Genomic DNA, 25,331 nt, shown 5'->3' with positions numbered 1-25,331 from the left:
GGAATACATATACTATTACGTATTATCCATTATAAACAACCTTTCTTGATTTACTATCGGAAAAAGTGTTGTTTGAAGAAACGTTATGTTAATGCCAAGCGGTTCCATATGGATTATGGAACCAAGCTATAATTTTTCACATACAACGAAAAATAAATATAGCTATGAACATGCTTTTTGCTTATTACCATCACAAATGATAATATTCTCACAAGGAACCGAAAAAAATTCAGAAAATAATTCTCGTCATTAATGGGTTAAGACGATTTTTTTAGAAATCAAACAATACAATTGAGGGACGCGCCGGACGCCGAAGCTCCGGCCCCGGGCCTTCGCCGATGATGAGCGCTGAGCGGGAGCTTGCACTAAACCCAACTGGCCACCTCCATCATCAGCTGCTCGCTAACAATCTTTCTTCTTTCTAATTTATTCTTATAGGAGCACTGGAAGCTAGTCCATAAAGCCCCTTGCCTAAACTGGGTTTAATTGGTACCTAACAGTCTAACAGCTCTGAAAGTTAAAATCTGAAACAAAGAGAGAACACACACACACGGAAAAAGAAAAAACAAGAAAAAAATATAAACTAAAAATAACAGAAAAAAAATTAAATAATAATAAATTAATTTCAAATGTATCACCAATATCAAGGACTTCAATGTCATCATTAACCAAGTGGTCTCTTACCTCATTGCCTGTATTAGTACTAGGAGTAGGTGGTACAATGTCATCAAGGCTGAGAGGAGGCATTTGTGACCAGGTGGGTATTGCAGAGGGATTAGTAATGCTGACACCGGAAGCAGAATAGGTTTCTGAGCAGTCGGATGATATTGATGCTCCATCTCCTTGTTCTTTCTTCTTACGTTTAGCTTTGGGCTTGGGCATTCTGCTGGTTTTTTTGTACAAACAAGGTACTCCAAATAGGTGCCCGTCTCAAAATTAAGACTCTTTTCTATTTATTCACCGATTCAAAAATGTACTCACTCTATCACATACACACGTCCGTAGTCGACCGAAGCTCGAACCGGAATCCTTCAAATTGTTAATATTACTTACTAGTTATGGCCGAAAGCCAGTTTACCTAAATACAGTCTTATCATCACCCATCAGATGAAAACAACAACCGCACAGTCCGCACTACTATTCACTTGTACCCTCGCTAACAATCAACCGAAATCCATAGGAACGGAATTAAGAACACGTTCCCTCGTCCTTTCTGAACGAACCACAAATTAAATGTTTAATCTCTAATATATGAATATATAATCGTTAATTCTAATGAAAGCGTTGATATAAAATAAGTCAAATTACTTCAATGCAATTTATTATGAGGAGTAGGAAGATTCGTACAATGCATAAATTTTTGTTCTATTTTTTTACAACCCAAAATTTCTAAGGGCCAATGAAATTATGTTTTGACAAATTATATTATGTCAATTATATTAGCATTTTGCAGCTTTTTAAATAAATCCACCACTGATCCACTTATGGTTCCCCTATGTAAATCTGATTGCAATTGCAATGACGGGGAGTCAACTTTTAGCGTATTTTCTCATTTATGGAAAAATGCGCTATTGTGTTCGTCATGTCCGTCCCACCGTCCGTGACTTCACGAGAAAAAATGCGCTTTCTGTCACTCACTGCAGTGAGTACTGATCTAAATTTTTGTTACGTGCCTCGTGAACTTTCTTCTAAAACTATCTTTTTTTATTCGAATTAAAGATACTTCTGAGATGTGGACAGGTACTATTGTGAATATTTCATTACACCTAAACATGTAATATACAACTTGCAACAAATTTCAGTCCCCACCCTAATTTCCGTCTTAGTGGACTAGCGTTCTCAGAAGACTAATGGAAAGATGATAGTGACAATGAATAGAGCATCATCTTCCTAAACAAGCCAACAAGCATGAGCCGAGTGTACAGAGGCTAAAACCACCGACACGTGACAATATTGACGGAAACCGTCTTATGTGTCAAAGTTATGGCAAACATGAGAGCCAGAAGCTCGTACAACAGTGCGAAGTCAGTTCCTGGAACTGTTCAGGTTGTAATCTTTTATAAAATCCTGACGCATTAGTTGGATATCATGCGTGATCGATTCACTCATCATGGCTGTTTCTTATAATATCGAGTCTTCCTAACTTCGAAAAAATATGGAAGCGCCTAGTGCAAATCAAATTAAACCTATTCTATTACATTAACTTATAAATTATATAAAATTTGAAAACTCAAAGTGCATCTCATGTTATTATTTTCATTTTGCCACGCGAATTTTCCATCGGACTCGTTGAGAATCGTAATGATGTAGCGTTATTAGAGTGACATCACGAGACAGATAATATAATAATAATTTAACTATTAACATAAATAATTTAACTCTTTATTCTATAATACTTTAATAATTTATCAAGAATATTTAAGAAATCTTTTTCAAAGTTTTCAAATCTTTCAGTGGGCCTAACCAAGGTTTATTACATATTTCAAATAATTTCATTTGTTGATCTAACAGTGGCCATTTAACTGGCCACAGCATTTAATGCATGGAAAGCATTTGGTTTCTGGAATAATATTTCGTTTCGTGCCTTTACTTGCAACGTGCAGTCATGCTTTCCAGTATACAGTTTTTTATCAATTTTTTCTTTTTTCCAGTATATAGTTTTCCAGTTTTTTTTCTTTTTCCAGTATACAGTTGTATCAGTAACAAATAGTGCACCCAAGGAAGAAATTTCTATCAGGTAGATCTGTAGATTTGTAGACTGTCGGGTTACTTCACTAAAAGGAGAAGATTATTGCTTATGATGTGTGAACAGTGGCACCAACTTATTGTCAGGTATGTAATATGTGTCATATCTATAAATATTTCTCAATCATCTGTATAAAAAATATGTGCATCTGTTTAAACGAATTAATACGAAATTTTCGAAAAAATAAGTTCATTTTTGAAAAGTTGTAAAGTCCAATCTGTTACTTAAAGTGAGTAAAGTGGATGTTGATGTAATTCATAATTTAATAGCAGAAGCACCAAATTTGTTTAGTGATTATTAACAAGAGCATTGAGGTAAATCGCTAGTCATATCATAATTACCTGAAAGATTCATTACTATGTTCATATATTTTGCACAACTTCAACCAAGCGCTTATGGCAGCCGAAGGGATTGAGCATTTGAGTTTTTCCTATCGTTATTATTGATATTGTTTATTATCATATTATTCATTATATTACTATTACTGTTATTAGTATATTAATTTTTACGTTTTTCTCCGTGATTGAAAATCTGGCAATTTTAGAATCCCTCTCCCTCAGATTCCATCAATTCATCTAATTATGAAGAAACTATCAAGTCTCGGTAATAGCCCGACATGATAAGTATCGTAGATATGCATCCGAAAAAAATACATTGGTGCATTCAGGCTTACAACACACAAATTTTAATGTATACGTTTAAGATGATGTAAATCTATTACAAACGTACGCAGCAGAGAGGAAACACGTGAGAACGTTTCCATATACGGACGTATCAGGCCAACAACAACGTTCATTGCAAGGCCGAGAAGAAGCCCTATTGCAACGTTGCACGTAAGCTGTTGATTGTCTTAGTATCTACAAGTCTACAACAACGCTCTTGTCACGACGTACTTCCTCCAATAACTTCCATTAATAGTATATAAAACTCGAGCTCACTGCAGCAATATAAGTTATTTTTTAAGCTAAGCTCATTTAAATTCCTGCGCGTTTAATTGTTTTGGATCTCGCATATATTGAAAACAAAATTCGCCCATTTAATGAAACGATGTGTAGTTAGTGTCGAAAATGTCAACTAGCTGGCAAAGCCGAAAATTTCCTACAACTTATTAATATGGTTGTTATTCAAAATTAACGTGAACTGCGTACCATTTATATTTTTTAGAGCAATTTTAAAACAGCACTTACTCATCAGCTACATATGAAACAATTCCAGATTGATTACCTCCATGTTATATAATGGTCACATCATTCATAGTACCTCATGCATCCAATAACAAATTCTAATCATGCTCAGAATCACATTATTTCTTCAGTTTCCCTTTGTTTCACGCTATGTAAATGTACGGAACCTTCTTTAGATTACAAATGGAACTAAGACGTTAGATATTCATGAGTGATAAGATGAGTGTCCTACGTTAGTCCTTTAGACCACAATATCACGAAAATAGGTTAGTTCCTTCAGTTCTTCAGTGGCTGCCGTATGTTGCGGGTTGTTCCTTATATAGAATAACTGTGATTTTCCATCTTTTATCACGGAATTCGCTGCATCGGAAGCGACTGAAATGTTTTTTTCAAAGAACTTGATCTGTGAAGTGATGAAGTGAAGTGGGGAGAATTCAAATTCTAATGAAAATTTTGAAATGCACGCTGTATTATCGTACCTGATCGAACGAGCTCGAACGTTAATGTATTATGTTATTGTTATCGTGCGATCATGCATTTGGTGAGTATACGGGATGTTTGTTTACATGTTAAGCTTATCTGGTACTCGTGTAAACAGTTATTCTATAAATGGGACCTAAAACCTTCCTTAATGTCCAGAGCAAATTGAAGTTCTCTCCAATTATATCTTACTATTATCACGCCTAATTTTAATTTGTTTTACCTGCCTAAATTAAATAGCAATGACAAACGAGTTTTATTATTTTGTTGACACATTAAGATTGAATGTACATTGTCTGGTATTGTCGAGTTAAATAAAGAAGAAGAATAAAGAATCTAAATTTAACTAAGGTATTATTTCCCATTTCCTGCGAATTAAAAATTTATCGTGTAATTATAGGTCTTAATTAAATTGAATGAAATACGTTGCCTTATCGTGAATCAAACAGTGATAACAAATCACGCAGGATAACAGGGGACATTAATAATGTATATACAATATAACCTTGTTGAATGTTTCGGACGTAGCAGCCCCAGGCCACGCTCCAGGGAGAACTGCGCCTCAGAATTCAGCCACCCTTAGCCCACCCCCTACCCCCCAGGGAAGCAGATTGTTATTATTTATATAAGCGGGCTATTTATAGTAACTAAACCGAACGAAGCCTTTACCTCAACGAATATTTCGTATCGTAAATTCATATTATATAACTATTAACGCGCATGCGTGTCAATCAACTTCGAAAATCCTTATATAAGAATATAGCGAAGCTTAACACTCGAAAGAACTTTGACATTTTCTTACTCACTACATTAGAGAGATCATCGGCTAGACATGCAAATGAATTTCCAAATATTTACGAATTTTTTTGTGGAAGAACACTATCTGCCTAATTTAAGTGATATCGTATGCATTAGGATGTAATTAATTAGGTATGATAATCAACTCACTCACTCTAAAACTATAGCGCCCAAATAGTGATAGACTCTCTTCATTCATCACTGATATGTTTTTTTTTGTGGTCAAACTGGGCCAGGATTACCCACACAGAGACAGAAAAGCGCATTGCAATTTATCACAAAGTCTCACTAATTTCTCTAAAAAGCTTATGTTTAAAACTTCAATACTCCAAATAACACGAAATAATCAACAAAATTATCAGAAAACGAAACAACGATCGGACGAGTATTAATTACTACATATTAATTTTTAAGATTAAACTCGTATCTGAGTGATTTGGGAAACTAGGAACCTGATGTGTTGTGAATATTACTACATAATTGACGGAGCTGTACACTATACAAGCTTTTAAACTCAATAGATAAGAGCACAGATATGAGCCCTCTCGTAGAGTTTTCACAGAATACTTACTTAATACTGCCACGAACATTTTCTGCTCAAATGATAAGTAGTGTCATGAAAGGGAATTATCTTTACAGTTGGTTCGTGTAAGTCGGAACTCGATATGATATGGATTGTTTAGATTTTACTTTAGTTGTTCTAGTAAATACGAAAACTCCATTTTCGAGAAGTTAGTGCAAGGAGCAGGAGTATAATTATATCATTATAATTATTATTATAATGATCATAATTTTGTCCATGGACTAGAGCTATGGCCCGAGACGACATGAACATTAAAACTCAAATCATAAAGTATAAACAGTTAATAAATAGACTTCATTTTCAGCATTGAAAAAACAAAAAACTACAAAGGAGCATCTCAATAGACTACAGCAGCATTCTGCATATGAAACAATTAATGGGAAATGCAATCTCTTGGGATAATAAATTATGGCGGATCAGCGGTCATTAGGCCGTAGGCCTTTCACCGATTTCTAACATAGCATAATGTTCACAGCTTGTTGCGGTCTCGAACCCGCACCTTTCTGCTTCAGCCGTGGTATTCCTGAACTGGAACCATTGGGCCACCCATGTTAATCTTAACTCCAGTCACGTTAAAAATGAATGAAAACTACAAATGAATGAACCGCAATATTGATCAATAAGTCTGGTACGATTGGACGTAAAAAAATTATTATATTTAAGACGATAAATTTTAAAGCTAAATTCCTAGACGTACATGTATGTATAATAAATTGCAGGTACCGGAATCAACCTACAACTTTAGGTCTTTTTGGATTTTGTATGCTGTTTAAAATTTTTGAGAAATACTTCAGATTCGAAAAAAAAATTTTTTCTTCTCTATTCACCGTGAATTTTGAAGAAATAAAATTTGAGACATTTTTATCTTCAGGACTTCCGAAGAAATGAATAAGAATTAATTAAAATCAGAATTGGTCATATATATCTAAAAACATCTCCTTCAATAATCGCAATTTAATAAATAGTAGTGTATGGTATAATATAGAAGTCTTAGCTTGCTGATGTCGAAAAGATTTTCCGCAACCAGTTCTGGGTTTCGAACTCCCAAAAGCGCTGCTTTTATTTTCAATCAACTCGCTGCCACCACATCTGGAAACCGTAAAAATGTTTAAGCTAGCGATGAAATTTTCGTGATCATAAGCCTACTACAATATATGCAGTAAATCAATCGGCAAATGGATGTTAGAAAGTGATGTTCAATTAACGTGACGTGGTGAGTGATTGAATGACAGACGTGTAAATTTTATCATATTGAAAAAATTTTCAGGTCTTGAAATAAAATTTATTAAATACGCAATAGTGGTGTCAGACGTAACATGGTTGAAACCTTCTTGTCGAAATTTATACAGCCGCCGTTATCAACTGAGCTCGAATTTCAAAACCCAGTACCAGGACTTGTCCATTGGTTCTTTTCGTTCATCAAGCAAATGTATGCGTGCACCAGACATGAAATTTTTGTTAATATCATTGTCTTTCAATCATTTCAAATTGTTTACTATGAATTACTGCAATTAAAAACTTATTTTAAAAGAGTCTACCGATATTCTGAACGCCGTCAATGACTTGCATTATAATTAAAGGTTTTTTGATTATGTTATATATAGTTCTACTCGTGGCCATGATCAATCGATAACGGCTAAATTACTCGGAATGATTAAATTTATTATATTTTTCAGTTTCCTACCACTATGGTGTAAACTGATCGTTTCTATTACCTTCATATGATCTATTTGCCCCTAATTGGCTGCTGTGTGCGACGTAATAGCCATGATACGCATTTACTTGTTGCGCATGCTATGTGCTCAATCATATCACTAACGTGCAGTATTCAATGATTTGGCAACCCTACTTTCTGTGCACTGTTACCTGCTTGGAATATTCCCATGCTCACAATGATCATGAATCGGCGGGAAAGAGCCTTCTATCATGGACACCAACCGTGCTCTAAAAAAAGGAACAAAACACTGTAGCCGGTGAGGTGGCTGAGAGAGAGAACTTTGGCGCGTGGAATGGGGGTTGGGGCACGGCAGCTCGGGGGTGAGGCGGCCACATGTAACGAGCTGAGAGCTCAGCAGGCGTTGAACTATTTACGCGGGAGGCCGTCAACTTTTACCATTTAAACGCACAAACACCCAAGCACAGAAATTTTTATTAATAAGTCTTGCTGTTGGTCGAATATTTTTAATGTTTATAACAGAGATAACTGTAGAGATACAATAAATTTTTGTAATGACTATTATTAAAATGACAATCCAAAACTGTCGGTTTCGTTCGTTTTTTTGAATAATTGAATTGAAAAATACTTTATCATTATTCATTCAATCAAATCCTTTTGGTTTAATATGAAACAATTTTTAACAACAACTTACAACTGTCAAATAAATTCAAGGTTATTTGGCGGTGGGAGGAATTCATTTCAAGCAAAGCCCTGTTTTTCAATGTGATGGACAAAGCACGAATGTTTTATTGTCAAATGGCTAGCTTATAACAACAGATTCAATTTTTTTTAATTTTCAACGTTAGTATAATCTAATCTATAAGATTCCAGCCCCAGAATGTGCCGGTTTACAGATAAAGCTGTTCAGATTCGAATATAATCGTGCCCGAGCGGGAAACTCTTTAGCGCCAAGGTTCATTCGCACCTAGATCAGCTGGCGCCGAAAATCGAATTTTATACTTGCCGCCGAACAACGTCACCAAACAGCTGCCTGTTCTACTAAGAACATGGGTATCTCAGCATAAGAACTGCAAAGATATTCAATGTAATATGCATAAAATTTTTAATCAAAGAGCCTGCATGAATGCTTGAAAAAAGTTTTGATATCATAATTTTGCTAAATATTCGATGAAATAATGGAAAAATTACAAAATGGAAAATTTTTGTGAGAGATGATTTGGCGGTATCTGGCAATGAAGGTCGCAGTGTAGCTAAGCTCCTCCTCAGATGTGCTAGCGCCGAGCCCACTGCAGGACGCGGTGAGCGAAGACTGAAGACGCACAGTGAGTGTAGGCGAGTGTGCATAAAGAGATCATTGTGAAGCAGATCTACGATTTGTATATAAAATAGAGTTGGAATTGTGTCCATTTTTCTAATTCCGATGAATATAGATATTTAATTATGCTATTTGTCCAAATGCGGTTCGATAACCTCAAATGACCTGCCCCTGCGTGCCTTTGTCAGTTTGTGACTTCTTTCCTGGGAAATTTTGGCGCGGGTGAGTTATTACAAAATTTTCACGCTCTTTACCACGATTTTCTTCCTATGTCTTGTATAAATACTGATCATTATGTTTTTTTTTTAATTGTGAATTTCCGCGTCCTTCTATTTCAAATTATAGTTTAGTTGCATGTTGTACTCCATGTTTTGAAATAAATCAAATATAATTTTGAAAATATTAATTCGATGATCAGCAATGGCCGATGCTATGGCACTATCATTATGATTATGACAAAAGAGTGCTAAAGAATATCACATCAGAATTATAATTCTCTCCTTGCTTTGTGTTTTAGTATATATATATATATATACCTAATCTTTTGTTTTGATGAGATTTTTATTCATTTGTATATACACTACCTAGCTTTTAACTTTAAAATTAGCCTATTTAATACAGGATCTGGTGTAATAATTTCATTGAATATTTGCCATTAAATTTCTTTATTCACACTAAATTATTACTAGATATTTTAGTGTGTCAATTGCTGAACTTTTTCCTAAAAAGTTTTTTCTCAAAAAATTAAAGTAATATCATTAATATAATATAATTTAAGTTATTTATGAATGTAAAATATCTCTTATTTAATTTATTCACCTACCATCAATACATTACACATCAATGCCTATAACCTCACCACTCGCAGCAGCACCAAAGCTGCCACCTGCCAGCTTTCAAAACTGGCAAAAGTGAACCACACATTTCCAGCACCGCAGCACAATCAAAACAGCTTTGTAGTTATCTTGTTGTTACTGAATCTTACAAGTCAAAGTTCTAACCAGACCAGCATTATATGGTTTTTAGTGAGGAGCGGCAAGGTATGTGCAGTTTCTGCTGAGTGATGACTTGTGTGACATTGATGGTAGTTTGTGTTGACAAAGCTAATACAAGCTATGTTCTTATAGATTTATTTTTAACACATTGACTCAGAAGTGGTAGGTACACATGTGTTACAGAAAGGAGGTGTTTTTTTTTTTTCAGGACATAGCGGTACTGCCAGTACATATATGTCCCATTAAAATTATATAAACATTTTTTTCAAAATAGATTTTACTGTACTAGTACAGTAAACATATTATACATATTATTCCAGTAGTAGAATGCTTAGGACCAATGAAAAATTAATAAAAATCCTCAATTTGTGTATTTCACAATAGTAGTAAAAAAAAAGAAATAGGTAATAGTACAAGATGCAGCAATTACAGTTTATTACTCCGATCATTTATTACTCCAAGTTTATTACTCCAATCATTCAAATCATTACTTTACATTAAAAAATACTGTCATATTGTATTCAATGCATCATAACATATGAATTCTTTGTTTTATGCAAAGTAAAGTAGAACATTTTCTAAAGCCACTTATGTATGAGCTAAAATTGCCCATACTTCTGAACTATTTCACTCATACAGTTTTCTTTTTGAAAATTTCATTCATATTTGTGCTATGTTCTATAGAAATTTTGGTGATAGAGTAAAAATGAATCATTAGCTAGTAGCTGTCAGTAAAGTTTATGAAATTGTTAGAAAAGATCTTGCTACAAATCTTTGCCTGTGGCAATTTTTTGTATGTAAGATATTTTTATCTACCGTCATCTGAAGAAAAGTTCCACTCCCTGATAATATATATATATATATTAATGTTGCTGACTGATGTGCCGTTGAAAATTGTTTGGATAGAAATTGTTGGATAGATTTGACCAGTTTAAATAGAAAATTGTGATATGACACCATCTTTAAAATCATTTTAATATGTTCTGAATATTAGGTTGCTGCACATCTAGAATATTGTTAAACTCAAGGTTTGATAATTTGACGTTTGCTGCAGTCTATTTCCAGTCAACTTGAGGCATAGTATTTACCACAATTCTTTTTGCCTTGCTTGCTATGAAAGTCTTTTATGAAATTGCTGGTGTGAAATAATAAGTAAAGAAAATAGCCAAAAAGTTCACCATTTCTTATAAGAGAGAACGTTTCGGAGTCCAGCTCCATCGTCAGTTCAAAACCTAGAACACAGGTACAAACAATTAGTAGCCTAAAATTCACCATTATTATTCATGAATTCAAACATTATTAAACCGCGGTTTCCAAATTTGCTCTACTTTCCATAGTATGCACACTGAATTTGAATATTTGTGCAGTATGTTCTCACAGAATGGGTTTCCTTCACAATTTGTGTATACTCAAATTAAGAAATTATTGTCTAAACAATATGCTGATGTGGTTCCTGAACGTGACGATAGGAATTGTGTTTATTGCTCTTTTCCTTACTTTGGCCCCGCATCTGACATGATGGCAAAGGAGTTGAAAGATCTATTCTCTAAATACCTCCCAAATGTAAATCTTAATGTATTGCTAATGAACAATTTTAAAATTAGCTCGTTTTTCAAGTACAAAGATCCTTTCCCTGTTCTTATGCGATCATCCCTAGTTTATCAATATAGTTGTGCGCAGTGCGCATCTGCGTATGTCGGTATGACATCACGCAATTTTTATACTAGGCTTGCAGAGCATAGGGGCAGGAGTTATAGAACAGGGAACATACTTGCGCATCCCCCTCATTCAGCCGTACATATTCATGCCGAGCAGTGCAACGTCCCGGTGTCCAATAGTGATTTTAGAGTTTTAGCCTCCACAACCGGTGTTTCTGACCTACAAATTTTAGAATCATTGTATATTTTCAAACAGAAACCCAGTTTAAATGCTGCATTCAGTTCCTATCCTCTACAAATTGTAAATAGATACTAGTACTTTCTCTACATGTTATCTCATTTTTATTTCTGTTATCTTCGATTTTAGTTCTAATGTCCTCAAGTTTAGGTGAATTGTTTGAATGTGAATTTTAGGCTACTAATTGTTTGTACCTGTGTTCTAGGTTTTGAACTGACAATGGAGCTGGACTCTGAAACGTTCTCTCTCATAAGAAATGGTGAACTTTTTGGCTATTTTCTTTACTTTTAAATTCCTGGTGAATTTGCGACTTGAGCAGCTAAGTGATTTTAATACTTATATCCATCTCATTACAGATACACCGAGTTGAATCTACATCATCAAAGCTGAATGGATGGCAGCATAAGTGCAGTGGATGTCAACCTATAGTCAGGACTTTGCTACTCCCAAGCCTTCTCAATGTCTGCATCCAACAGGAGGTTGCCTTAAGCCTTCCTAATTTGATAACAATTTTTGCCTTGTAAAAATCATTGAGTAAACTTGCTACACATGACAATAATTGCAAGCTTAAGAATTACTACCACACATAAATTATTATAGGGACTTTATTTAATATGTCATTGCAGGGCCTACTTTTTGATGATCATCATATACTAGCTTTTGTATACTTCTGCGCTGAGATTCATGTATTTTAACTCAATTCTTGGTTAAATAAAATTTATCTGAACCATTCTATTTTTAAATGACTCCTTTGGGCCTGTCACCTAAGTTGAATAATAATGCCACAAGTTGAAAATTATTTTTCAAATGTTGTCTTAATCTTGTAGAATGGGCATATTTAGATAATAATCAATAGTAAAAGGGAAGTGACTTTTTGCTTTTGTTTTTATTAACATAGACTGATATTTGATATTGAATTTAAGTATATGTGCACGCAGTTCTTCGGTTGCTCCATTACTGAGACAAATTTTCTAGGAATCATTTTTTTGTTTGTACATGTGTCTCTGTTATGTGAATGTTATGCCATCATGAGTAATCTCATTGTCAATTCTCTGCCCAAGCATATTTTTGTGAATTTTATTTATTTATCAATTTGGTTTTTGTAGAATTGAATTAAAGGTAATCTTACCTCTATGTGCTTAAGTTGAATGAGAATTCAATATTTCTATATTGGCTGTCTGTTTATACCAAGTTAGATTATTGGTTTAATATAGGCCACGGTGGTAAAACTTAATTTTTTTTACAGGTCAAAGACCAGTTTATTAGCAGACAAGTGTGGGCAAACTGACCACTTCTCAAGCAAGAGGAAGGAGTCAGAAGGCGGAGAGAGCCTCTTTGGATCAAATGTTGCTGTAGTTTTCACTGGTTGCAGCGAGGCTGATGCCAGTGAGCCCTGTGCTAAACTTCCCAGACTAAGCCCTAATATCAAAGGCAGCTGTGGTCAGTCAGAGCGCAGAGCTTCTTTGAGGAACAGATCTGCCATCAGCAGTGCCATTGTGAACAGGCGCAAAAGCAGTCGACTCTCACGAAACATAAAAGAAGATCCTTGCCGTATTATGGCAAGTGGAAATGGTGCTGCTGCGAGTGGATTCAAGGATGATCAATCTATTGCACGAGTTCACAAGTAAGATAATTTCTTATATTATTACTGAATTTCTAGAATAAAGTGACAGTTGTTGTGCATATGAAGCTATGATTTGTTACATGTTCTGCAGTTTGAATACATTTTCCATAAATTAATATTTGTTTGTACAATTGTAATGCATTTTTTTTGTAATAATGTAATTAAGTTTTTCTGAAGAGTTAATTATGTCCTCTGTAAGCACAACATGACAATCATTCAACTATATGTGTATAAAGGATTTAGAAACTCATTGATTCTTCCAGAAAAACTATCTAGGATATTCTTGTTACTTGATATTTTCAAATGTGATTTTGTGAAAAGGAAGGAAACAGACAGACGTCAGTCTCTGCAGCCGCAAAGCTTGCGGTCAGATGGCACAGTGAAGCATTCCCAGCGACGCATGTCCCATCACTTCCCACCCACACCAGATCCCTTCAGCGCATCTTTGATTGCAAGGCATAGCGGTAGTCAGCCTTTGGATGATGTCACTGCAGCACTTCTCAATGAAAACAGAAGTCATGCACAACAGAATCTTCAGGCTTCTGCTTATAGTAGTAGTAGTGTAACGTTAGTTCCATCTAGTTCTAGTAGCTCTTTGTCTGTTGATTTTCCCTCCGTTTATCAAAATGAAGTTACAGTGATCACTAGTCATATTCAAGACAAGAGTCCATTTTTAGCTAACCAAGCGGCATCATCTCACCTAGTCAATCAAGGGGAAAGAAGCTCACAGTTATCACAGCCTCTGGAGTACTGTAGGTCCAATTCCTATGGCAAGCACATATCATCTGTAAATTCCATTGAATCCTGTAGTTCCTCTGGGAGGGCATCCAGCAGCTATGAAACGTGCTCTGCTGCATATAGTACTGAGTATTCGGATTATTTGAGCTCTACTGCTTTGAATAGTAGCTCTTCTACAGCTTCTTGCAATACTGATAGTGTAGGCAGGGAGTATACCAACGTACAGCCCAAAGATGAGTTGAAAGTTAGGAGCTCCTGTGAAGAAGTCATGGAAGTTCCTCGGTCGGTTACACCTGATGCTCCTCTTGAGTCTAAGAGGTAGGTTCTGCCTGAATATATGCCAAAATAATGCATGATTATCTCAAAATTATCTTCTTTTGGTTCTTCTTTTTAAGATGACTATGAAATAAACTAATCTTTTATTTGTTTTTAATACCTTCTAGCTGTAAAATTAATGATGTACCGGTATACGTTTTGTTCCAATATGTTACACCTTAATTTTTGCATGTGCAGCAATGATGTATACACACCTAGAGTGAGAGTGAACCGAGCGTCGCCCCTGCCGCCGCTGACGTGGGCAGACCGCCACCTTGTCTGGAAATACATGTGCGACAAGGAGCGTGACTACAAACGCACAGCAGCAGTTCTGGACGCTCACCCTGCACTTCAGTCGAGAATGAGGGCTATACTCCTCGACTGGCTGAGTGAGGTAAGTGATATTACCTCAGGAATGAGGGCTATACTTCTTGACTGGCTCAGCGAGGTAAGTGATGTTACCTCAGGAATGAGGGCTATACTCCTCGACTGGCTGAGTGAGGTAAGTGATATTACCTCAGGGATGAGGCCTATCCTGGAATGACTGGCTCAGCAAAGTAAGCACTAGGATTATACCTCCTAATAATACTACGATAGGATTGTTAGTGCCCAACTTTATGTATAAAACAACACAAGAAGACATGGATGCTTGGTCATGGTTCGACACGGTATTTCTTGGTTGTGACACAAGTTTTTGCACTCAGCTGTAAGTGGTACTTAATGAACTGATCTAATACTGAGGTGTGTCATGTCATTACAACAGGTTTGGTGCGAGTTCTGTGCAGGTTTCAGGTGTATACTAAACGAAACGTAAGACATTGAGCATAGGTGTGTTATGTCACTATCATTAACACAATTAAGATACATGTGTTATATGATTACAATATTATATTATAATACGATTGTATGCATATAGTTAAAATCTAAAAACTGCGCCGTAAGTCATATTTCCTAGCTGATGATATAATTTTTGGTGCGCAGGTGTCGGAGGTTTACAAACTGCACCGTGAGACTTACTACATCGCCGTTGACTACATCGATCGTTACCTTCAAGCCACTTGTAACGTTCCCAAGCAGCAGCTGCAGCTTCTCGGTAATATTTTATTATTATTTTTATTAGTAATATTTGCTATTATATACTGTGTTTTGATAATGCATAAGAAAAATATCCGTGGGGCTTATAAGTTAGTGGATAACAGTTCCTATCATTCACGTTGACGAGTGTTGCATCGCTATTTTGATTGCTACAGATTCTTGTGTGTATTATTACCATTTCAAAATGGTATTCATCCATAATTAAATGATAATCTGAATGTAATTTATTTATTTGTTTACTTAATGGAAAGTAAAAAGCATATTATTTCACTATGCTCCTAGCCAGCTTAGTTTTTTTTTACATTTTTGTACATAATTGTGTTAATTTTAGCGCTATCTTCTGCACCATCTTTTACACTTATTAATTACATGATTCAATGTTACATATCCGCAAATGTGAAGTTTTCACTAGTGTATCACCTGTTTTGTGGGCCTTTTGACTTCGACATTCACATTATTGTTGAATCACCTTGTTGAATCACCTGTTGAATACCAACCTGTATTAATTAGTATAAATTGTTCACCAATTTGGCTACAGTGTATTATTTTGAACTGTGTCAACAATGGAACTAACACAAAATATAATGGTCAGCTGCGTTTTTTTTGTTACTCTTTCAGGAGTAACATGTCTCTTACGCTTGCAGGGTTAACATGTCTCTTTGTCATGGTTGCAGGGTTAACATGTCTCTTTGTCACGCTTGCAGAGGTAACATGTCTCTTTGTCATGGTAACATGTCTCTTTGCCAGGGTTGCAGAGGTAACATGTCTCTTTGTCAGGGTTGCAGAGGTAACATGTCTCTGCGTCACGCTTGCCAAGGTAACATGTCTCATGGTTGCCGGAGTAACATGTCTGTGTGTCACGCTTGCCGGGGTAACATGTCTGTGTCACGCTTGCTGGGGTAACATGTCTGTGTCACGCTTGCAGGGGTAACATGTCTGTGTCACGCTTGCAGGGGTAACATGTCTGTGTCACGCTTGCCGGAGTAACATGTCTGTGTCACGCTTGCTGGGGTAACATGTCTGTGTCACGCTTGCCGGGGTAACATGTCTGTGTCACGCTTGCCGGGGTAACATGTCTGTGTCACGCTTGCCGGGGTAACATGTCTGTGTCACGCTTGCAGGGGTAACATGTCTCATGCTTGCAGGGGTAACATGTCTCTTCATTGCTGCCAAGATGGAAGAGATCTACCCACCGAAGCTCTCAGAGTTTGCGTACGTTACTGATGGGGCTTGTCGGGACGAAGAGATCATTGAAAAAGAACTCGTTGTAGTTAAGGTGAGATTCATATTCTCTTTGTATGTATAGTCAACATTGTGCTTAATTTATTTATCATTTAACTGCACCTTCTCTATGATCTATTGTTTTATTCAGATGCTCAGTTTTGCGTGTCATAAATCATTACAATTGATTCTCACCTTTCACAAATTTTTCATTAAAACTAGATTATAAAAACCTGATTTGTTTTAAATCCCGCCCAAAAATTTAATATTCTACCGAATTAATATTCAAGAAGATATATTTTTTCCCCTCATTATAGTCATACAGCAACATGAAAATTCTGTAGGAAAATTAGTCTAATCTCAAATTCATTAAATAAATTCTCATTCGTAAAATTCCTGCTTACTAGTGAACTAGCACCATACTATCAAAACTTCCTAAGTACATATGGCAGCTTAACACACATAGTGGCCTAAGTACACATAGCGGCTAACATTTTGTCACCAAGTGGCAGGGTTGGCGATTTTTTTGATTTTTTAAAAAAATCAAAAAAATCAAAAATCAATGATTTATTTGATTTTTTCATGATTTTTTTGATTTATTTGATTTTTTTGATTTTTTCAACTTTTTTGTCTATTTGAAGTGTTATTTTTTTATGTTGCTGTTAGCCTACTAACAATAACAGTATATGGATCATAATGGATGGCTAAAATCAATATAAATTAAAGACTGCCACTCAATATATTTAAATATATGAAAAAATCAAATAAATCGAAAAAATCAAAAAAATCATGATTTTTTTATAAAAAATCAAGTGATTTAATCACATGATTTAATCATTTTGATTTAATCATTGCCAACCCTGCCAAGTGGCGAATTTAGATTTAAAAGCCGTCAGTGATTGAAGTTATAGACTCGTACTATTTTTTTTGACTGTTTGGACTGTTTAGCGTGGACTGTTTGGACTGTTTAACATGGGCTGATTGTGCAGACATTGTCATGGAAGCTCTCGCCCCTGACGTGCACCGGCTGGCTGAAGATGTACATGCAAGTCCTGCACGAGGGACGCTCCAACGGTCGAACTCTTGACGGTCCTGAGACAGAGTTTGTCTACCAGTGCTTCCACGGAGAAAACTTTGTGCAGGTGCGTCCTACTTTCTTTGTCAATAGATTTGTTACCCATCGTCAATGGCCTGTTAAAAGCCTCTTAAAAAATGCTCATCGTTGCTGAAAGCTTGTTAAAAAAGAAATTCTATCAATAAATAAAGTGTCTACAAGGTGTTTGTCTCCATGGTTTTGTCTTCCTGTGCATGCACAGTGACATTTTTTTCATATGCGTTTCACTTTCTTTGTCAATAAATTTATTAATTTATTAAATGATATTATTTCTGAAGGCCAGGTGATGAGTATTTTTTCCTGGGATAGAAATTGAGTGGAAAATGCCTAACAAACAACAATTTTATTTCGGTGCCTTAATCTTGGCTTTAACGGTATTTGTATTGCACAAAAACTTTCATGGCTCTTGCAAGAACCATACTAAAACACCATAACTTCCATTGCTCTTATTTGCATGGACTTTTGCTAATAGCAAGATAGTATTAAGTAAAATTTTAGTCACGGGTTTGTAGTTCTTCATTACCTTAAAGTGTACAACAGTTTAATTTCCATGGTAGCCTAAAGTGCACTTCAGTCACAATAACGTAGTTCAGCAGATGAAAGCACGTTATTTGGCAGATATGATAGTTTCCTAATTAGTGTCTAAGGGAAAATATTAATAATTCAAAGCTTTAGTGTTACGTGCCATGCATAGTTTATATTTAATTGATTAAATGTTATTTATAGAATTCGTTCCACCGTTTTCAGATTTGCCGGCTGCTGGATCTGTGCACCCTGGAAGTGTCATCGCTGAAGTTCCCTCCGTCTCTGCTGTCGGCGGGGGCGCTCTCGTTTTTCTGTGATGTACATCGGACCTCTAAGCTCACCATGTACTCTGTGGTCAGTCACTGAGCATTCTTATTGATTAAATTTTATTTGTTCAATGAGAAATTTTGCATTATCAATTGAGTGTACACACATTTATTTCGCGTAGAGTTGTGGGACTGCTTATAATTTGATCAAGATTCAATGAATCGATCGTTCATTTCCAATGCAGCAAATTGGGAGCTCAATACCACTTACCAGTGTTGTCTCTACCGAGTGAGGATGTTACCAACACAAGGGAAGTGTAGAAGCGCAACTAAGCTGTGTGCCTGTTAACTGAAACGTTTTCTTCTACAGCTTGATCTGCTGGTGGTCCAACGCTGGATGCAACCTTTTGCCGAGACCATAGCAAAGATGAAGCATCCTGCACAGCTGAAATCCTTCAAAAACGTCGCTCCTGACGATTATCACAACATCCAGACCAAGAGTGTTGGCCTTGAAGAACTGGTGTGTTGTTAATGTTATTTACAGCACGTTATGTGTGAGAGAATTGAGTATTCATGTGAGAATTGTGCATTCATGAATTCTTTTGAGAATTGTGAATGTATTCATGTGAGAGAGTATTCATGTGGGAATTGTGTCTTGTTCGGTGTGGACACTTTTATTTGAAGAAAAAAATAATACCGTCAACTGTGAACTTTACTTCACTGCTGCTAATACTGCTAATTTCGAATCACTCCAAAAATTTGATTAGAGTGTAGTGAACCACATCTGTTCTCATTTGTAACTGTGATAATTTTATCAAATGTCTGTGTGGATTTTTGGATTAGCAATTAACTAGATATTAGAATATAGTAATAGAATTATATAGTATTGATGTTAATTATCGTTTTAAACGTAGTTACCCAAAGTATCATGACACGCAAGCCATTTTAAAAGATTGTATGACTACATTTGCACTACAGGAGGCAGCGCTAGTCAACCTACAGGCTGCAGAACCAGTGACGTATGAAGAGTCGACCTCGCCAGTCCACGAGGCCGCTCCTGTGTCTGTCCTCACGCCTCCCAAGACTGAAGAGAAGAAGGACGAAATCTCTGAGGGAAGCAGCCACTCGAAACAAACTTGTGGGATGCTCACTACAGTGCCATACTTCAGGCAGTCTGATGATTATGCTGGTGCTGAGAAACAAATAATTGTATTGAACCAAAATTCCCATTGAATAATAATGCTGAATTTAGAAAATTCCCATTGAAACAGTAACGCTCTTTATTGAAAGTTTGCGTTGAAACAATAATGCCGGTTATTGAATGTTTGCATTAAAAATTTACATCCAGATATTCTAGTATGTGGATTTAGTGGGAGATTATAATTTTCTCTAGTACGGCTTTTCAGAAGACTGGCTAGTGGACAAAGAAGTATTAAGTCTAATGAACAATGATGATCAACTCTTATGATTCGTTTTGTTAATGCTTAGTTAACCTGATTCTGCTGCTATGATGCGTGGGAATTGCAAGGAATATAATGCTTTTTAAAATTATCCTTGATATTTGAATAGATATGATTTCATGTACCACTTTTTGTCAGCAACAAAAAAGCCTCAAGTCTTTACAAAAATTCAGAAGCTTTCGTTTTTTTCCTGTAAACCGAAATATTGTGATATTTCCCCGTAAGAAAGTCACCAATAAGTTTGACTCGATCATTTAAAAATTTTTAGTGATTTTGAGACGACAGTTGCGAACTGGAAAGGAAGGAGTATGAAATTGGATTTTTGTGTGAAATTGATTATTTTTTGCGCTTTCAAATTGCTTACGCAAACAGTTGAATAAAAAATTTCTCATTCTCTAGAAATACATCAAAATAAAAACGCCTTCTTGTAGGAAATAGTTATGTTCACGTGCTCTGAGAATGCAATTGATCTGAATCGCTAGAAACCTTTCCCCTACTACTACTACTCCATCAACAGTTTTGAGCTCTCTACAGTTTTGAGCTCAACAGTTTTGAGCTCAACAGTTTTGAGCTCTCTACAGTTTTGAGCTCTCAACAGTTTTGAGATCTCAACAGTTTTAAGCTCTCAACAGTTTTGAGCTCTCAACAGTTTTGAGCTCTCATCAGTTGTGAGCTCTCAACAGTTTTTAACAGTTGTGAGCTCTGAACAGTTTTGAGCTCTCAACAGTTGTGAGCTCTCAACAGTCAGTTGAGTGCAAGTCACTGTGGTTAAAGTTTGTAACCTTTACACTCAACACGTTTTTATGCTCTTAACTGTACATTTTAGTTCAAGAATCCCTGATTAAATTTGTTCCTTTGTTGTAGATGGAACCTTGAAGATGGGATTTAGGCGAGTTTTTATTATTAGTAAAAGTTCTTGTTTTGAGTGAATAGAATGAGCTTATGGTTCAACTCTGTCTTGTTATTTGGCTCATTACCAATCAAGCTGTATAACACTGCCATGTTTGCTAGCCATCATAAGTTGATTATCATTATCTCATCGTTGTTAACGTTTCATTCATTTCATCATTTGTTCTATTGTTGAGATTGTAATCGCATCGACATCGTCCATCATACTCTCATATTCTGATGACGTCCAACTGATTTTGCTTTATTTTGTACTTGTGGATATTTCTATTTTTATGTCGTAGTGCTGTGAACTTTTATGCAGTGTGTACCATTGAACCTTCATATTTGCCAGTTTATTATATAATAAATTCAAATTTTAAGTCACGCTTCCTTAGCGCGATTTCTAATTTGAATGCTAAATACGACGTTGTTTAATGGTGCAGGCTGACATGCTGCCTTTAGGACTTTAAATCTCTTGAATTATTTCTTGTACATTATATTTGTTAACTGAACCAGGTAGGATGTATTGTGCTGACATTAGTGTTTGTTTGTTGTGCGGCTGTGACGTTATACGTCTCATTCTGTAACGATAATTCGCGCACTTCTTTGTAAGGTCTTGACTTTATCTAATGTTCAGTCGTTGTGACTCGTAGATGGCTATGTAACAATGATAGGCATAGTTTCATCATGAAAGTAATTATCATTGAAGTCGTAAAATGTTGAGAAATCTTTCAGTTAACGATGCTTGTTTATTGGTGCTGGGAACAGTTCTACATTCAGGTAGATTATTTGTTATGAAAGTTCAGCATCAACTTGCAACTGTGAACTTTTTTTGGCATTTTTGCAATTATTTTCTCACTTCCCCCTGCTACTAACGACAATAACACCAACAATAATACTAATATAATAAATTAATACAATATTAATCAACTTGCCACTGCCAAATATGCCAGAAACCAAGCAGTCGTCCCCATTAGGCTCTGAATTTGTTTTAAACGCCTCAGCGGCTTTCAAGTATTCCACTGTCTGCAGAATACTTACTTTTAATGCTCATTATTTAAAGAAACTATTAGGTATATGTGAGACTTGTACTAACAATCATATGCTCAACGCTGCTCATAGAAATATCTGTATATCACTATTTGTTGTTTTTTTGTATCTCGCTTTATCCTATTTTATGTTTTTCTCCTTTATGCATGTTAATTTCATTTTTTACACGTGTTGCATTTCCCCCCAGATATTGTATTATTTTACACATGATGTATACATTTACACATGTTGTATTATTGCTTCATATTTTGCACTATGACACGATGTTACTGTGGTCTTGTGATGGGCATTTATGGTGCGCATATGGCGTTATGGTGGGCATTTATGGTGTGCATGTGGCGTTATGGTGGGCATTTATGGTGCGCATATGGCGTTATGTGCATGTGGCGTTATGGTGGGCATTTATGGTGCGCATGTGGCGTTATGGTGGGCATTTATGGTGTGCATGTGGCGTTATGGTGGGCATTTATGGTGTGCATGTGGCGTTATGGTTGGCATTTATGGTGTGCATGTAGTGCTGTGGTGTGTACAAGGCGCTGTGATTGACATTTATGGTTCGTATTGTAGTGAGCATTTCATGCCTAATTGATACATTAATTACCTAAATATAATACATTGTTCATCAATGAGGTAATGACATACATGTCTTATATATAACGTAACGTAAATAACTTGTAATTAACGCATCTAGTTATTGGCATTACGTATCAATAATATGAAGAATTAAAACAATATCTCAAAATGTTCGTATATTCAGGACATAAGAATAATATTATAACCACTTAATCTAGTGTTACTTCAGTAACGAAGATCATTTGGGCATTATATGTGATTATTATTACTTTGAAATGTATTTATTGAAACCTAGTGTATTTAATCCCGTGTGATCTATCGCGTTAGGCATTATTCAACTGCATTCTATTTCCGTGGACGTTTCGTGGTCGTCCTCGTATCTACAGTTTTCTTGGCGCTGCGCTTAGTTTCCATTTATTAAGATGATCCCAATCAGTTATTTGTTCTTCATAGAATAAAATTAATGGTTAAAGTGGAGCTAATTCACACAGATCTGCTCTGCCTGACGACAGCAACATTGTGTTATGGCCCATCCCAATAAGATATCGCATATAAGTGTAATTTTTATGTACATAGGGGTAAGCTGCTTGCTGATGTAGCTCTACTGTAGTGCCCTGCAACACAAGTGTTCGTTATTAATATATAATCTTTATCATTTCCTTCTTTATTTTCACTCCCTTCTACTAACATCTCACAATTCTTCTCTTTCTCTTCCTCTCCTATTCTCCTTTCATTCCCCTTTCCCACTTCCTCTTCTCTTCCTACCACCTCCACCTCTAATCGCCTGCAGCTCAAGAACAGCCCAGTAATATAGACCTTAACTTTTGTGAACAGAATTTGTGTGATGACTTGCATAAAACTAGTTCTAAGTGGTAGATTATAATGATGATACTGATGCAGTCGTATCCTGGAGAAGTCATTATGTCTATAAGAATGACACATATCATTACTCTAATGTTGATAATTGTGTTATGGATATCATTAGTTGTAGTATTGATTGTCGTTAATTACATATCATTGACAATGTCACATATCACATGTGCATCATTGATGCTTTCGAGAGGAGTATTACTGATAACGTAGCATATCATTTGGTGCAACATTGGTGATTACAGCCGTATCATTGATGTAATGATAAGACACTTATTGAAGCTAGATATTTAGTCTTAATGTTATCACTCAATTTCCTATCATGGAATGTATTCCATATGGTCGTAATGTTCTCACTCAACGCATTTCCATCATTGACTGTATTCCATATGGTCGTAATGTTCTCACTCAATGCATATCACAGCCCTGCTCTATAAATTGTGACATTTCCTATGAGATTCGCGTGGCCAACTTTAGTTTCCCTTGAGTTTTTTTCGAACTCTGCGTCAAAAGACGATGATTTGGATTAATTTTTAGCTGTAGAATTATGTCTGATATTTCTATTCCAGTCTCAGTCAAGATACGGAAAATAGAAAATTAAAATAAAAGCACAAAATTGAGTGGGCTTCTACCCCGATGATTCTTCCTGCTGGTCCAATGCCTCAACAGGAAAAAATAATGTACTCCTGGAAACGGTGAAAAAAGAACGATGGTGGCCTGAGGCTGTAAACTTGCTGCATGTATTGGACTGTAGTTCAGGTCTGTGTTGTGTCAATGTATTTATTCTTGATGAAGATGCCATGTACAAAAGTTACTTGTTGCTCTCATTGATAAGTGTTGAATTAAAGCTTTGCTTGGCCTCTCCGCTTTCTGCTCTTGATGATGCTTCATCATCTTCCCCTCGGGGGAGACTTTGACGTGAGTCTGTGCTCGTCAGAAGTCCTATGGGATTTTGCGCTCCTAGGGGGATTGTTCCTGAGCGCCCCACCGCTGAGCTCGCGGTGTCCGAACGTTGGTCTCTGTTGTGGGGTTAAGTTATTATGTAGGTAGGATACCGTACATAAAGTTATTATGTATGTAGGATTCCATACATTTCCCTTCACTGTCTCTCTCGTGCAGGCGGCCGACGTCCCGTGTGAGCGACCTCTTGTTCGAGTGTCTTCGTTTCTGTTGCTTTTCACCTGTCCCTCCTTGTCACTTCGTCTCTTTGAGATGCTAACGCTGCTTCGGTCGAGCCAGCTCCAGCGGGCTGGACTTTTGAGGTGAACGATTTTTTGATTTAAGAAACTTTCGATAACTGAGACCTTCCACCTCTTTGTTGATGTTCATCTTGACTTTCGGTGCTAGTTAGCTAAATAGCTGAAGCGCTAGTAAACATTTGGCCACTAAACTAATTAACTAACTCACTATATTTATTTATCTTCGGCGGTGACGTCTCACAATCTTTGGCCTCGGGAGATGCCACACTATATTAACCCAGTACCCTCGGTGTTGCCTCTCGATAGTTAACATGTTTGACGTCCCATTAGCTTTAGTAATAAAGATGTTCTCTTGGTTTCAGTATGAAATTACGAAGAATACTTAGTTAACCATTGATTTCTTAATCAATTTTTTTACTGATACTGACCTCGTTGCCGGGCTATTAGATAAGAGTAACATTGACGATGGCTTACGTATCAGTAGAAAAAGGCGACAAAACCAATGGCATGCAACACTTTGCGCATTATTGTTATCAGCAAATCTTTGCACAACTTTCATTGTACGCTCAGTTTCCCAGCTTTATAATCAATAATGTGTCGTGGTAGCGATATCGTTATAGGTAGTTACTCTTACCTGCACTGACGGTGAGAGAATCTGCACTTAGGTTTCTAGTGTTAATTGGTACTGATTTTATATTCTTGAGTGATCTTAGTCTGA

At 36.1% G+C, this 25,331-nt stretch overlaps 1 protein-coding gene across 1 annotated transcript; it reads left to right on the top strand.

Annotated features, from left to right (window-relative positions):
- The first annotated feature begins 8,727 nt into the window (after nucleotides 1-8,727).
- LOC108664613 (G1/S-specific cyclin-E) lies at nucleotides 8,728-20,718 on the top strand. Its single transcript, XM_018151238.2, has 11 exons — nucleotides 8,728-9,006; nucleotides 12,032-12,154; nucleotides 12,922-13,299; nucleotides 13,621-14,355; nucleotides 14,551-14,746; nucleotides 15,334-15,445; nucleotides 16,593-16,723; nucleotides 17,658-17,810; nucleotides 18,530-18,661; nucleotides 18,944-19,093; nucleotides 19,552-20,718. The coding sequence occupies exons 2-11, from the start codon at nucleotides 12,135-12,137 to the stop codon at nucleotides 19,804-19,806; spliced, it is 2,262 nt and encodes a 753-aa protein (XP_018006727.1). The 5' UTR covers nucleotides 8,728-9,006; nucleotides 12,032-12,134; the 3' UTR covers nucleotides 19,807-20,718.
- The last annotated feature ends 4,613 nt before the right edge of the window (nucleotides 20,719-25,331 follow it).

This window comes from Hyalella azteca, unplaced genomic scaffold, assembly GCF_000764305.2.
Source record: "Hyalella azteca isolate HAZT.00-mixed unplaced genomic scaffold, Hazt_2.0.2 contig3090, whole genome shotgun sequence".
In the NCBI taxonomy this organism is placed as follows: Eukaryota; Metazoa; Arthropoda; class Malacostraca; order Amphipoda; family Hyalellidae; genus Hyalella; species Hyalella azteca.
The sequence above is the reverse complement of the archived record's forward strand: the minus strand, read 5'-3'. Positions and strand labels throughout refer to the sequence as shown.